The sequence below is a fragment of the Cryptomeria japonica genome, chromosome 1, assembly GCF_030272615.1.
Source record: "Cryptomeria japonica chromosome 1, Sugi_1.0, whole genome shotgun sequence".
Taxonomy (NCBI): domain Eukaryota; kingdom Viridiplantae; phylum Streptophyta; class Pinopsida; order Cupressales; family Cupressaceae; genus Cryptomeria; species Cryptomeria japonica.
Window position 1 is genome coordinate 243,213,323 of NC_081405.1, and position 13,272 is coordinate 243,226,594.

General features: G+C 33.2%; 2 protein-coding genes across 2 annotated transcripts; both read left to right on the top strand.

Moving 5' to 3' along the window:
• Positions 1-1,695: 1,695 nt before the first annotated feature.
• Positions 1,696-2,942, top strand: LOC131034171 (chitinase 2-like). Its single transcript, XM_059207206.1, has 2 exons — positions 1,696-1,794; positions 1,912-2,942. The coding sequence occupies exons 1-2, from the start codon at positions 1,758-1,760 to the stop codon at positions 2,739-2,741; spliced, it is 867 nt and encodes a 288-aa protein (XP_059063189.1). The 5' UTR covers positions 1,696-1,757; the 3' UTR covers positions 2,742-2,942.
• A 7,223-nt stretch (positions 2,943-10,165) lies between these two features.
• On the top strand, positions 10,166-11,255 carry LOC131034137 (chitinase 2-like). The gene is made up of 2 exons (XM_057965533.2): positions 10,166-10,243; positions 10,351-11,255. Exons 1-2 carry the CDS (start codon positions 10,171-10,173, stop codon positions 11,172-11,174), a joined length of 897 nt encoding a protein of 298 aa, XP_057821516.2. The 5' UTR covers positions 10,166-10,170; the 3' UTR covers positions 11,175-11,255.
• The last annotated feature ends 2,017 nt before the right edge of the window (positions 11,256-13,272 follow it).

A 13,272-nucleotide genomic window follows, 5' to 3' on the forward strand; every position in this document is an offset into this window, starting at 1 on the left:
GGAATAAATTCTTAATGTATTTGCCTAAATCCAAAAATGTAGAATTTCTTTGAATTTTAGGTAAGATTTTTCCAGATCTTTGTACTTTGTTGCTCAAAAGAATTAAGACTCGTATAGAGTTCTCGAGAATTTTCAATTTTCTTTCAATTTTGTTGTACTTTGTTATGTCAAAAAAGATAAGATTTCGACAGTCTCTAAGATTGTCTCAGATTGTCTCTTTAATATGGTTGTTAGCCTACAATACCTAACTACCATGATATAAATGTTGGGCACACTATCAATAAAAGAGAACAAATTAGAGAGATCTAAAATACTTTTCTTTTACTTGGACAATTGAGCCCTGCAACTATTGTTTACAACATCAATAGAAAGATGAATAAATAATTTTGTTTAAATTATTAAAATGTTTAGAAAAAATAAAATTAGAAGAATATAAAAATAATTAAAAAATTGTCTGTAATGAGTAGTTGATTGAAAACTAGAATTGCATCCAACAAATACATAAATATCGTGCATATCAGCAGAACTAATAATAGAATAATAGAAAAAAGAATTAAATTTAATATTAAAAAAACCTTAAAATACCAAACAACGTGATATGAGGTATACTAAATCTATTGTTGCTTCTGGATTTGATTGTCTGACTTTATTTGCATCAACATTTCGGATCACACTATGTGATCCATCATCAAGATGTTTAGAGAATGCCAGGATAAGAATGAATGTGATCCATCATTAGGATGTTTAGAGAATGCCAGGATAAGAATGAATGTGATCTGAAACTTTGATGCAAATAAAGTCACACAATCAAATCCAGAAGCAACAATAGATTTATCATTATGAATTGTGGAAATCTGATCATTCTAATAAGGTATACTTACATGAAGCTTACAATAATCATTTAAATAATAATTTAAATTTTATATAAAAATTAATTGAAAAGAACACCTTCTATGAGAAGATTATTTGCACCCAACCCATAATGTTACGGATGTAAATAATTCCTCCATAGCCAGGACCATTGAAAAGAGGGTAATAAGAAACATCAAATCATTCGAAATACCAATTCCCTGAAACGTCAACAAAAAGTCACATAAACTGATAGCGAACAGTTCAATGGGTACGAGTAAACTGTTGGCGCACGCCACCTACATCTAAATGGGCCATAAATTAAGAAGATTCGCCAACAAAAGGAAAAAAGACAAGTTGAGTTTAAGATAACAGAGGTCTTTGTTTATAGTCTTTTATTTGATCTCCGATTGGTTACTTTTCTTTGCTTTGGATAATATCCAGCAATCAATGTGGAAATAAAAATATATGGTTATAATAATTGTGCATTCAGTAAAATATTTGTTATGGAAACAGCTATTAAATTATTCGGTCAATCGACGATAACATTATTTGAACATTATTTGAACAATGTGGAGAAGACTCGTTCAAATCGAACTTCAAAGGTACAGATTCATTCCACAGAGCTTGGATTGCGCATACACCGACGCCTCCAATACAGTAAATTTACCCCATTTAGGATGGTACATTCTCTTGAACTTGCTTTTAAAGTATTTCACGACACTTTTGCTTTAGGCACCACGGTCAACACGTTTTGGAGAATAGTATGTGGAGCACGTGAAGACATTCAATTTCAATAACAATTTGATATCTTATCTGTATTGAGATTGCACTGACCCACTTCACCCTCACTTTTTCTGAAACAATAAGTTGTTCTGATAGCCAAGCTTTCCTCAGCCCTTCTGCTAATGCTTTTTTCAGCACTGGGATTATCTGGATCAATGGGTGAGGAAGCCAACATTTTGCAATGAAACAATAATGCTTTAAGCTAGAGTTATGAATGGTTGTTAGTTATATAGAAGGAAGTTTTTATATGTATTGAATTTAAGTACTGATGTGCAGGTGCGGGGGTGTTCAGAGAATACATAGGAGCGTTGTATAATGGCGTCCAATTTTCAGACATGCCAATAAATTCGGGCACACAGGTCGACTTCATCCTGGCCTTCGCCATCGACTACACCACATCAAGCGATCCCACAGACGGGAAGTTCAACATTTTCTGGGATAGCGAAAATCTGACCCCGAGTGCCGTGCAGGCCATAAAATCCCAAAACCAGAATGTTAGGGTTGCTCTCAGCTTAGGCGGGGACACCGTTGGAAGCGCCTACGCCCAGTTCAAGCCAACCTCTGTGTCGTCGTGGGTGAGCAACGCCGTTTCTTCTCTCACCGACATAATCCAGGAATACCATCTCGACGGGATTGACATCGACTACGAGCATTTCGACTATTCAGATGCCGATACATTTGCTTCCTGTATTGGGCAGCTCATCACACAATTGAAGCAGAACAACGTCATCTCTTTTGCTTCCATCGCTCCCTTCGACAATGAAGAAGTGCAGACCCATTACACTGCTCTCTGGAACCACTACAGCAGTGTGATCGATTATGTGAATTTCCAATTCTATGCTTACGATTCGAGCACAACCGTGTCACAGTTTATCGACCATTTCAACGCTCAGGAATCCCGTTACAGTGGTGGGAAAGTGTTGACTAGTTTCACTACCGGGGGCAGTGGAGGGCTTTCGCCTGCCAATGGTTTCTTTGATGCGTGTCAAACACTGAAGGACTCTGGCAAGCTCCAAGGCATTTTTGTGTGGTGTGCAGACAGTTCCAAGGCCAATGGCAGCTTCCAGTATGAAACGCAAGCTCAGGCTCTTCTTCAGGGATCCTGATTTGGTCATCGCTTCCCAATGCATTTCTAATCGTAATTATTTGTTGTAATACTTTTGTAATAAGGAATGGGAAAATGGCATCTAGACATAGTGTGAACAGGCATTTGATATGTATATTTGTAGTGCGCCCTTAAAGCAAGGGTAATTTCTTAATCTGCATAAAGGGAGAATAGTATCTCCGTATTGTCAATTATCTTTTAATACTTGTCTGGTGCGTCCTTTTGAAATAAATTAAAGTTTAAAGGGCATTCTTTGCTTTTGAAATAAAAGTTGGGAGTGGAGAATGGATGATGGAGATAGAAAAGATTATCATTTATTTTTTTAAATTTACAATTTATTTTATTTATTACATTTTGAAAATCAATGTTATAGATCTATTAATGGCAATAGGGTATATGAGATTAGCACAATTCTTGTAGGAAACATTAAAGGTTCACCCATCATATAAAGCAGAAATTGGATTTGGTTTGGATTTAATTTGTGTATAAAAAGCCAAAAATAGATTTTATTTGTTTCTAATTACCTTAATAATAATATCTATAAATATTTTTTACATAAATTTTTCTAAACACTGGTTATAAATTAATATTTAAAAAAAATATATGCTAAATAAAAATAAGTCAATTTTTCTTTCAGTCAATTCTGCACTCAACTAGAACTTTACAAAATTCCGTGATGCACTATAACAATGGAAACGTGAAAGAGAGCCAAAGGAAATCCCACTTTTATTAAGGCACTAAGATTAACTTCCAAGAGCCTGTCCGCCCTTGTACAACTCCTAAAAATCCTTTCATGATGAAATATGGAGGAGAGCCAAACTAAATCCAACTTTTCTTATGCCACCAAGATTGACTTCCAATAGCCCGCCCTTATACAACTCTTAAACATCTTCTCTTGATGAATTTAAGCCTATTGTTGAAGATGACCAAACAATGAACTACCCCTAATTGAAGGTTTGTCTTAAATGCCACAATTTCAGATTTATATAATTCATTTGAAATTATACTAGCTTTTTCAATAGATCTTATACCTAAAAAGAATTATAATTACCATTAAAAAAAATCAGAAGTCCAAGATGTGAAGATTCTGAAGAGCCTAACAAAGGTTACCACCATCCAAGTCATTAATGTTGCCTCCAATTTGTCATTCACGATTTTCAAGTTTGGAGCAGCCTCCTCCTTTAGTTCAAGCAGAGCAATGGTTGCAATACGATTAATTATCAGAGCATATGTGAGGACGATGGGAATTCTAAAGACGTAGATGCTGCTTAGCTGAGCTCAAAAGAAAATTTGAAGTAAAAAGTACTTAACCAGATTACAGACAGATTAGGCCATGCCTAGCGAAAACGAAGAAAAAGGTTCAGTATATCCACCCTGAAGTGGCTTAGTAATTGCAATCAAAAAAACATCAATAATATTTTTTCAAGAATGAATGATGGCGAGAGATATGATTGAATCAGATGCAGAGGATTCATTGACTCTGCTTGTCATTATTGATTGGAACAAAGTTTCCATCATCCTTTTTTTTTGTATGAGAGCTGATGACAGTGGCTTGAACAATTGAAGATATGAAATCGCTTTGTGATTGCAATCGACGAGACATCAATAACAATTATTGGTCCAGTAGGAGCGATGACAAGAATCTGATGGAGAGAAGTCTGTGGTTCTTCTCGCCATAGTTTTATTGTAAGGAAGTTTTCCTCGCCCAGATTTTTGCAACGGAGGTTAGGACAATGGCTTGAAGAATTAAAAGCAAAAATAGGTCACCATAATCATCAAATAGGACTATGAGATCATAGATAAGAAGGGAAAGGATAATGTGGTTTAAGATGCTTCCTCCCACAAAGTTGAGGACTATGCCATCCAGTGTGTAGTTTATATGTCCCTTTATAATTGGTTGCAAGCTCTCCAACAACAGTGGCTAAAGTGTTAGCCCACACATCATCTCATGAACCAACACTTTGTCAACCCTCCTTCATCACCAACAACTCTTGGGATGCCCAATATTTATAGTATAAAAGTTTCGTATTTATTCTTTGAATTACATGCTCAAATTCTTCATGTAGTGAATGCCTCTCTCTTAGATATTCATTCAAGGTTTTCTAGAACTCATGAGTAGGTACATCACAATTTCTTTTGTCATGGTCGAAAGGTAGATATCAAGTAGTTTGTTATTTAAATTGATATATGAAAATGTCATTGTTACAATTTTAGACTTTCTCAAACCATTTTCATGGATTTCATTTATGGACCTCCCAAGTTAGGTCGCAAAGTACTCATATTAGTGGTAGTAGATTACATGTCTAAATATGTCCACTTATATTCTTTGACCCATGCCTCCACCTGTATACCGACAACCCAAACCTTTCAAAGTTATTATAGTTTTCAATTTCAAAAATATTCCTCTTGTATAATCTATGATTCTTTTGCTACATTTTCTAATCATTTAAAAAAAATTATTCAATAGTATATGTATAATATTGGCCATGTGGAAACTAAGATTTTCCCCATCACATTTGTAAACATTATTTGACACTATATAAAACATAATGAGTTGAACCATTTGTTAAATAATTTAGCCTAGAACACCTTCTTGTTTACCCCCTTTTTCTCTCAAACTAGGTTGCCATGCAACATATACCTCAAATTTTAAATACATTTATAATATTTAATATATTTTTGAATCAACCAAAAATATTCAATAATTCTACAAATGGGCCCAACTAGCAACGTTCTCACTAAACTATACCACCCCAAGTTCCCCACGACCAATGTTCCACTCATATTAAATAGATTTGCAATATCAAATACAACCTCTCCTAAAATAATATTTTCAAATTATAAAAATATTATATATTTTAATATGAAAGGCATGCAATATGTTCACAATACAATAATGCATGACAATCTATTTTCTTCTGTAATTAATTATAATTGTGGTCATCAATAAAAAATATAATTATTATTATCTGGTCAATCATTGATAACCCTATGAAGAAATCATCTACAATAAGAATCAGTTAAATTATAATATTATATTAATTTTATATTATTGGACATGAATAAATAAAATTTTATTAAAATTTAAGAGCATAAGTTATTAGCTTAATACTCAAGTAAAAAATTAGTTATAGTTCAACATTGGTGTAGACTATGACAAATATAACACACTTATATTATCTCAACATGGTATGATGAGTGAACATACTACTCTAGCATTTTGGATGCACATTTTATTATCAATAATAATTATTGAAATACAAAAATTATTAGTATTTGTGGAGGCACATGTTATTATTAGATTAAGTGCGGAAGGGCCCCAATCCATTATGCATCCAAATAAAAAACCATCGATCAAAATAAAACAAGGGCTTAGAGGTCAAGCTCATCAACCAAAATATCGAAGAGTTTATAAATTGTCTATATAAAAAATGAAACTAAAGATGTGAAGAGCAACATCCTAGGAACATTTACTATCAAGAAAATAAAAAATAAACAACATAGAGGCATTAAGAGATATAGCCCCGCCCATACATCATCTCCTCAAGCTCCATCTCCTAATCAGACAAGGCACTAATCTGATTTTATATTGCTTTTCTACCCTTTGCCCTTGCTGGAGCTTTCCTCTTTCTCTTTCTCTCATTTTTTCTCTCACTATTAGGACATCCATAATTATTTTCTACATCCAATTTTTATTAAGCTTAATTAGGTTCTAAATTCTACTCTCAAGACATTTTATCCACTTCTTATTTATATTGCATCCAAGGAAATTTTTGATAGATCTCCAAACTATGAACCCTAACATTCAAGTCTTCTGATTAACAACCAACGCATGGCAATCCTAGGACTCAATAGTACCACCACCAACATTTTGTTCCACCATCTCATCATCCCCATAATCCTTTAAGCTATTAAGCCCTGAAGTGCCTCATTAAATTTATTCTTTGTCAAAGGGGACTAAGAGATGGAATCTTTGAGAACCAGGTTAAGGAGTTCATCTTGGGTTTCTTTGTTTCTCTCTATTTTCTCAATGTAAAATTTAGAGCCTCTCGAGTGATGATCTTCTTTATCTTTAGGTGGGATTTTTTCTAGTCTTGATAATCTTAGCAGTTGCCAAAAGTTTAGCATCCTACTAAATGTCTGTTCTCCTGAGGAAGTCATTTTGTCCCCCTTGGCCAGCTCACTATCAGAAATATCATTAGATGCGGAAACAACATTCCTCTTTTTAAAGACTTAATCACTACTTTTTCTTTTCCACTCACATTCCTAGACCCTAAACTACTAGGGCTACAAGAAGGTATTTTGTGACACATCTAATGGTAACCTTTCAATTCTTAGGAGAATAGAGGAGGACATTGTGTAGAGAAATCTTTATAGGGAATTTTCCTTTTAGACTTGCTAGGAGGAGGACTGTTTTCATCATGGTCCTTAGGAGAATCATGGGGCAAAATAAATCATGGGGAAAAAAAGGGTAGAGAACAAGAGTATTTTTAAGGTTGTAAATGTAAATGACATAAATCAATCCCTAGTTTAACGATAGGTAAACCCCTTTAGAAGAACACTTTTGCATGGATGAAAATGAAAAGAATGGATAACTAATAGGTTTATGATGCCTTAAGTGGTTGGGAAGAGGAAAATGGTACCCATGAAGTGTTGCAAATTGACCCTCCAATGTGAAGTAATTTATCAAGTGATAGCTGATGGCTTCCCACGGCAATTAAAAATCTTCTTCTCTCCTAAATCTATTTTGGTGCCTTTTTAACCTCTCTCTATCCTTGAAGAACAATGAAATATACTCTTAATAGCCCGATTTTGACTTAGACAGGGGAACTTTTTACCATCACACTTAAAACCAATTACTTGGGAAATTATCTCTTTTGATACGTCCATTTTTACACACCTACTACAACTCTCCCATTGTTCCAACTATTCATAAACTTAGACAAGAGGTCTTTGTTAATATTTTTCATGATTTTGAAGATCAAGGTTACTCTTCCTTTATCAAAGATGTCCCACACTTGGATATTATTTTTTAGGGAGACATATGAGGTGGGTTTGACATATAGATGTTGGGCCTCCATGACTATAATTTTATTACACCTAAAACTAGAGAACACTAACCTTTAAGAACCCAAATATAACAAACTTAAAAAGACACAATTGATAGATCTTTCTAGAAAATGGTTGATATTTATCTCAAGGTTGGCAAAAAATCTCTTTTCCTATTTCCACATGAAAGTTGTAAAGTGTAATTAATTCCCATTTTTCAATCACTTGTGTCCACATTCTTTGTTAAGTTCTAAGAAATTTTGGAGGCACATGTTGGATAGATATAAAGTTAAGACATTTTTTTATAGTAGTTGGTTTATGTAGACATGAGTTAAAAATAATTTAAGAATCAATTCTAAATAAGATTGCAAATTCCTTGTACTGGGTATATTAAGGATAGATGGGATGGTATATAAAAGCTTAGAACTTCATAGTCGTATCATATTGGTTTATAATATGATAACATGTATAATTGTGACATGTAGGTCAAGAATTTGGTCGTTAAAGAAATAATATAGAGTATTACACAATATTTTATAATTATAAAATCCATTTGACCACATTGTTGACTTTCTATATTTTTATACAATCATAATTATGAAATTTTAATTATTAGTAAAGAATCAAAAATTTATTATAAGAAAATATAATATGATATTTAAATTATAATATATATTAATTTTGAATTTATTTAAAGATAGAATATAAATTATAAATTTTTTAGTTTTTTATTTTAATATAGATTTTAAAACTTAATTATTATTTTTATGTGTAAGTTTTAATATTAATTACTGTTATGTGTAGTTTAAAGTTCATTTCATTTCTTATATATATATCTAGTACTAGCATAAAATTACAATTAGAAATAAATTATAAAGAAGGGTTACTATTGGAGAGTACCATCTAAGTAACACACTTGTATTTTTGTTCATAATCAATGTAAAATTTTCAAATATGTTTCTAGTGCATGCAATCCAATCATATGTGCATGTACAAATATTAACAGTTTGTGTTATTTAAAAATTGTTTACACACACTAAATTTCACTAATCATTTAAAATATGATTGTATCTGGTTACTGTTCACACATCATAAAATATGAAAAATTTATATTTGCACATACTTGTTCACTTCTAGGAAGCTAACACTATTGAAGCAAATCCAATTTAGTAGTTGAAAAATAACTTTAGAATTCACATTGGATGGGTTGGCACCAAAGTTTGTTTTATACGATTTATTACTATTATGGCCATGATTATTATGTGTTGGTTCTAATTTCCTTTTGATAGTTGCATAACCATCACCATGAGAAAATCCCACAACAATCTTATCACATTGACTCCTCTATTACACACCACATATTAAATCTATGTATACATAATTCTTATTATCCCTTCACTATGTCACCATAGCACTTGTCTCAATCATTTTTTTCTTTTACTTTGTAATCATTAAGGGACATCTCAAGTTTTAGACAACTCGATCTATTAGCATTCACAACTTTACTCCTAGATGACTTTTTGTATTTATCACAATAATATATTTTTGTTGTAAGGTAATAGCTATATCCAAAAAAAAATATATGTAAATTTTCTTTAAAGACTTTACAATAAAGCATAATGATCTATACTTGTTAATAGATAGTTTTATGTTACAATTTATTATGTAATTTACATTTAAAATTTATTAATTATGTCATTTTATAAACGTGTTTTTATTGCAAATTTATGCTGCATGAATAAATTGTCTATTATAGACCATTTATATACTAAATAAAACTACTTTTTCAAATTTAACCTTTCCTCTAAAAAAAAAAATTAAGGGCATAAATAAATTGTCTATTATAGACGATTTATATATGATTACATCACATGCTTTCACAATAAATGCATGTAAAATTACATTACCAAATATGACCTTCACTAAAGAAATTTCCATACACAAAAATTAAAAATAGTTGGTCAATCCTCGAAATGAGTTTTGCTTTCCAAAACTTCTCCACGTGAATATAGTCCGTTAATGAAATCCTAGAGGATAAGATTTGACCTTTTAACCTCCTTATTAAATTGGTTGTATTTTAAATCTGATGTACTCTGCAACAATTGGGCATAATTTGTGCTTCAGACGGCTACTATTCGTTTCGGTATTCAAACGCAACCATTATTATTATTATGAATGCACGAACTAGGTAGACATGACTGTAAATAATAACTACTTAATATTTAGAAAACATTATCATTTATGAATGCACATGACATTGCCGGATTGGGAGGATCTGAAGCATTTGGTCAATTCGGGCATGAATAATAAACAATTCAAAAAGATTGTATATAAAGTGTAGGGGGCCTTACTGATTCCATATATCCAATCCAAATCTTCAAATGGCGAAGATTTCCTCTGTTCTGCTGCTGATGCTGTTTTTGGCTGTGGGTTTATCAGAGAATGGATCGATGGGTAAGGAAATCTAACGTTTTGCTATGAAATATCAATTGTTCAATTATTCGAATTACTGCACAGTTAGAATGAAGTTTGATGGATTGAATGTTTGTATTGCTGTGCAGGTGCCGGGGTATTCAGGGAATACATAGGCGCACAATTCAACGGCGTTAAGTTCTCGGATTTGCCAATCATTCCCGGCACGCATGTTGACTTCATTCTATCCTTCGCCATCGACTATACCCCGTCGGGAAGTTCTCCCACAAACGGAATATTCAATATTTTCTGGGATACCGGCAATCTGAGCCCGAGCGCTGTGCAGGCAATCAAATCCAAAAATAAGAACGTCAGAGTTGCTCTCAGTTTAGGCGGCGACAGCGTGGGTAAAACCCACGTCCAGTTCAATCCATCCTCTGTGTCGACGTGGGTGAAGAATGCAGTTTCTTCTCTCACTAAGATTATCAAGCAATACCACCTTGATGGCATCGACATCGATTATGAGCATTTCGACGTTTCAGATCCCAGTACATTTGCCTCCTGTATTGGGCAGCTCATCACTCAACTAAAGCAGAAGAAAGTTATCTCGTTTGCCTCCATCGCTCCGTTCGACGATCCAAAAGTGCAGTCCCATTACAGTGCCCTGTGGAACAAGTACGGCAAATCGATCGACTACGTGAATTTCCAATTCTACGCTTACGATTCGAGTACCACCGTCCCGCAGTTTATCAACTATTTCAACGCTCAGGAGAAACGCTACAGCGTGGGAAAAGTGTTGCCTAGCTTTACTAGCGACGGCAGCGGAGGGCTGTCCCCTGCCAAGGGTTTCTTCGATGCCTGCACGACACTCAAGAAGTCCGGCAAGCTCCATGGCATCTTTGTGTGGAATGCAGATACTTCAAAGTCCAATGGCTTCAAGTATGAAAAACAAGCTCAGGCTCTCCTCCACTGATCCTTTTTTTATGAGGGGCCTTCAATTGCACTTCTCATTCTAACCTTGTGTTGTACTACTTCTTAAATAATAAATGGAAAACGCCCATCCAAATTTTATGCCGTGGTACCTTCAGAATAACAAATTAAACTGTCTATGGCGAAAACAAGGATTTAATATGAGCCGGATAATGAATACCATTCCTGTCTGGTTGACTCCGTTGTGCCTTCGCATGCTCGTCTTTATCTGCTTTAATCAAAGTTTTTAAGAAAACCATTTAATATCTATGAAGTGTAGCCCTATAGGTATTTACAAGATGGAAAGAATAGTTTCTTTTAAGTATGTAAACAATTATTTAATGCAGGGCTTAGATTATATATATTAAGTTTTGACTTTTAGACTTAGAAGTGTTAAATATTTAAAATTAACAAACATTTTTCAGACTTAATATGTTGATTAGTATGTGTGGTTTAAAATTAGATCATCATTTAATATTTATATATTGTGCCTTTTTCATTGAAACAAAAAATTAGTTTAATATTAATTCATTTGTCTAAATATTTTGAATATATTATCTAAATGTTGTTGACAAATCTACATATCTTATCATAAGTTTAATATAGACTTTTTAGATTGATATTTCTGAAAAAAATTATGCTTAAATGGCATTGCAATGCATTTCTAAAGACACGTAGCATCTTCCAGCACCATTTCTAGTTGATAGTTATCGTGTTTTCTATATCTTTTATTTAATTTTCTTAATATTGCTTACAGGTGTAACTATAAATACGTTTCTTAAATTTTTTTGATAGTTGTAATGTGCTATGCCAAATGTTTAATTCTTAGCCTCAAAAGCTCCATGCAGTTGTATAGTAAGAAAAAGCTATTCGCTATTGAACAAAATTCTCTTTTTTCCTATACGGTGATAGATTCTTTTGGATGCAAGTGTTTTTTTGGAGAGGCTATGTATACAGACTTTGTATGCTGCCATATTAGTCTGTAAGCTGCCAGCACATCTTTTTCCTTCTAAAAACCATGGTATGTGATGTATAAATTGGAATATATTTCAATATAATATTGTTCTGGTGCATTGTTTATACTATTATTGTGGTGCATTGTTTTTCAGTTTGTCGTTATTTGAACTAATATGTTTCTCTTTGGGAAAAAAATCTTATTATGAGCATTAACATCATTGAAATGTGTTTTATATTTTTCAATAAATCAATTATTTTCTTCATTGTTTCACCCATACTTTGATGTGTTAACAATTATATATCACAAAACTTTCTTATTAATGACATTGTCTTAAAAATCTAATTTTTTGTAATCAGTGTGTTCCTCGAAACCAACATTTGGTATTAGAGCATATAAGAAGTTAGAAAAAGATTACATTTTTTTAAGTAACAAACAAATAAGGAGTGGGTTTATTTTTAATAGAGAAATGAAAAGAAAGTTCATTAAGGCTAGGGTTTGGGTAGTCTGCATACTTTCTCTAGTTTTTGCCTATGTCATTTCATATTTATTGCATGATATTGTGTTTTTTGCCCTTTATATGGCTTCGTCCAGACACAGCCCAATAGTTTCTACTAGTACTAATTGGTCTGTGGTAGTTATCAATGGCTCCTTTGAACAAGTGTCCCAATAAGTTCATCCCCAAAGTCTTTAATGAGGTATGCATTCTAACACCCCTATGGATGTGGTTTTGCCCATCCTTGAGATCGATAATGCTCATCAATAGCTTGAAAAACATGCTTTAATAGGTTATTTTGTTGGGAAGGTCCCCCCTTAAAGCATTTTGACAAATTGGGTTGCTCACTCCTAGACCCCACATGGTATTCTATTGGAGGGTGTTTAAAATCCCACCAAGGGGTTTTTACTTTATATTTTATTGAAGTTAACCATGTGCAACCCATTCTCCAGAATGGTCCTTGGTATGTCCGATCTTCCTTGTTAGTTTTTCAACCTTGGTCTCATGTTTTTTCTATTTCTGATGATAAAATGCATAAAGTGCATATTTGGGTTGAGTTCCCTAGCTTACCTTTGCCATGCGAGAACTTCCTAGGTGATATTGCTTTTGCTATTGATAAGGTGGTCAGTCACAAGCCTATGCATTTTTATC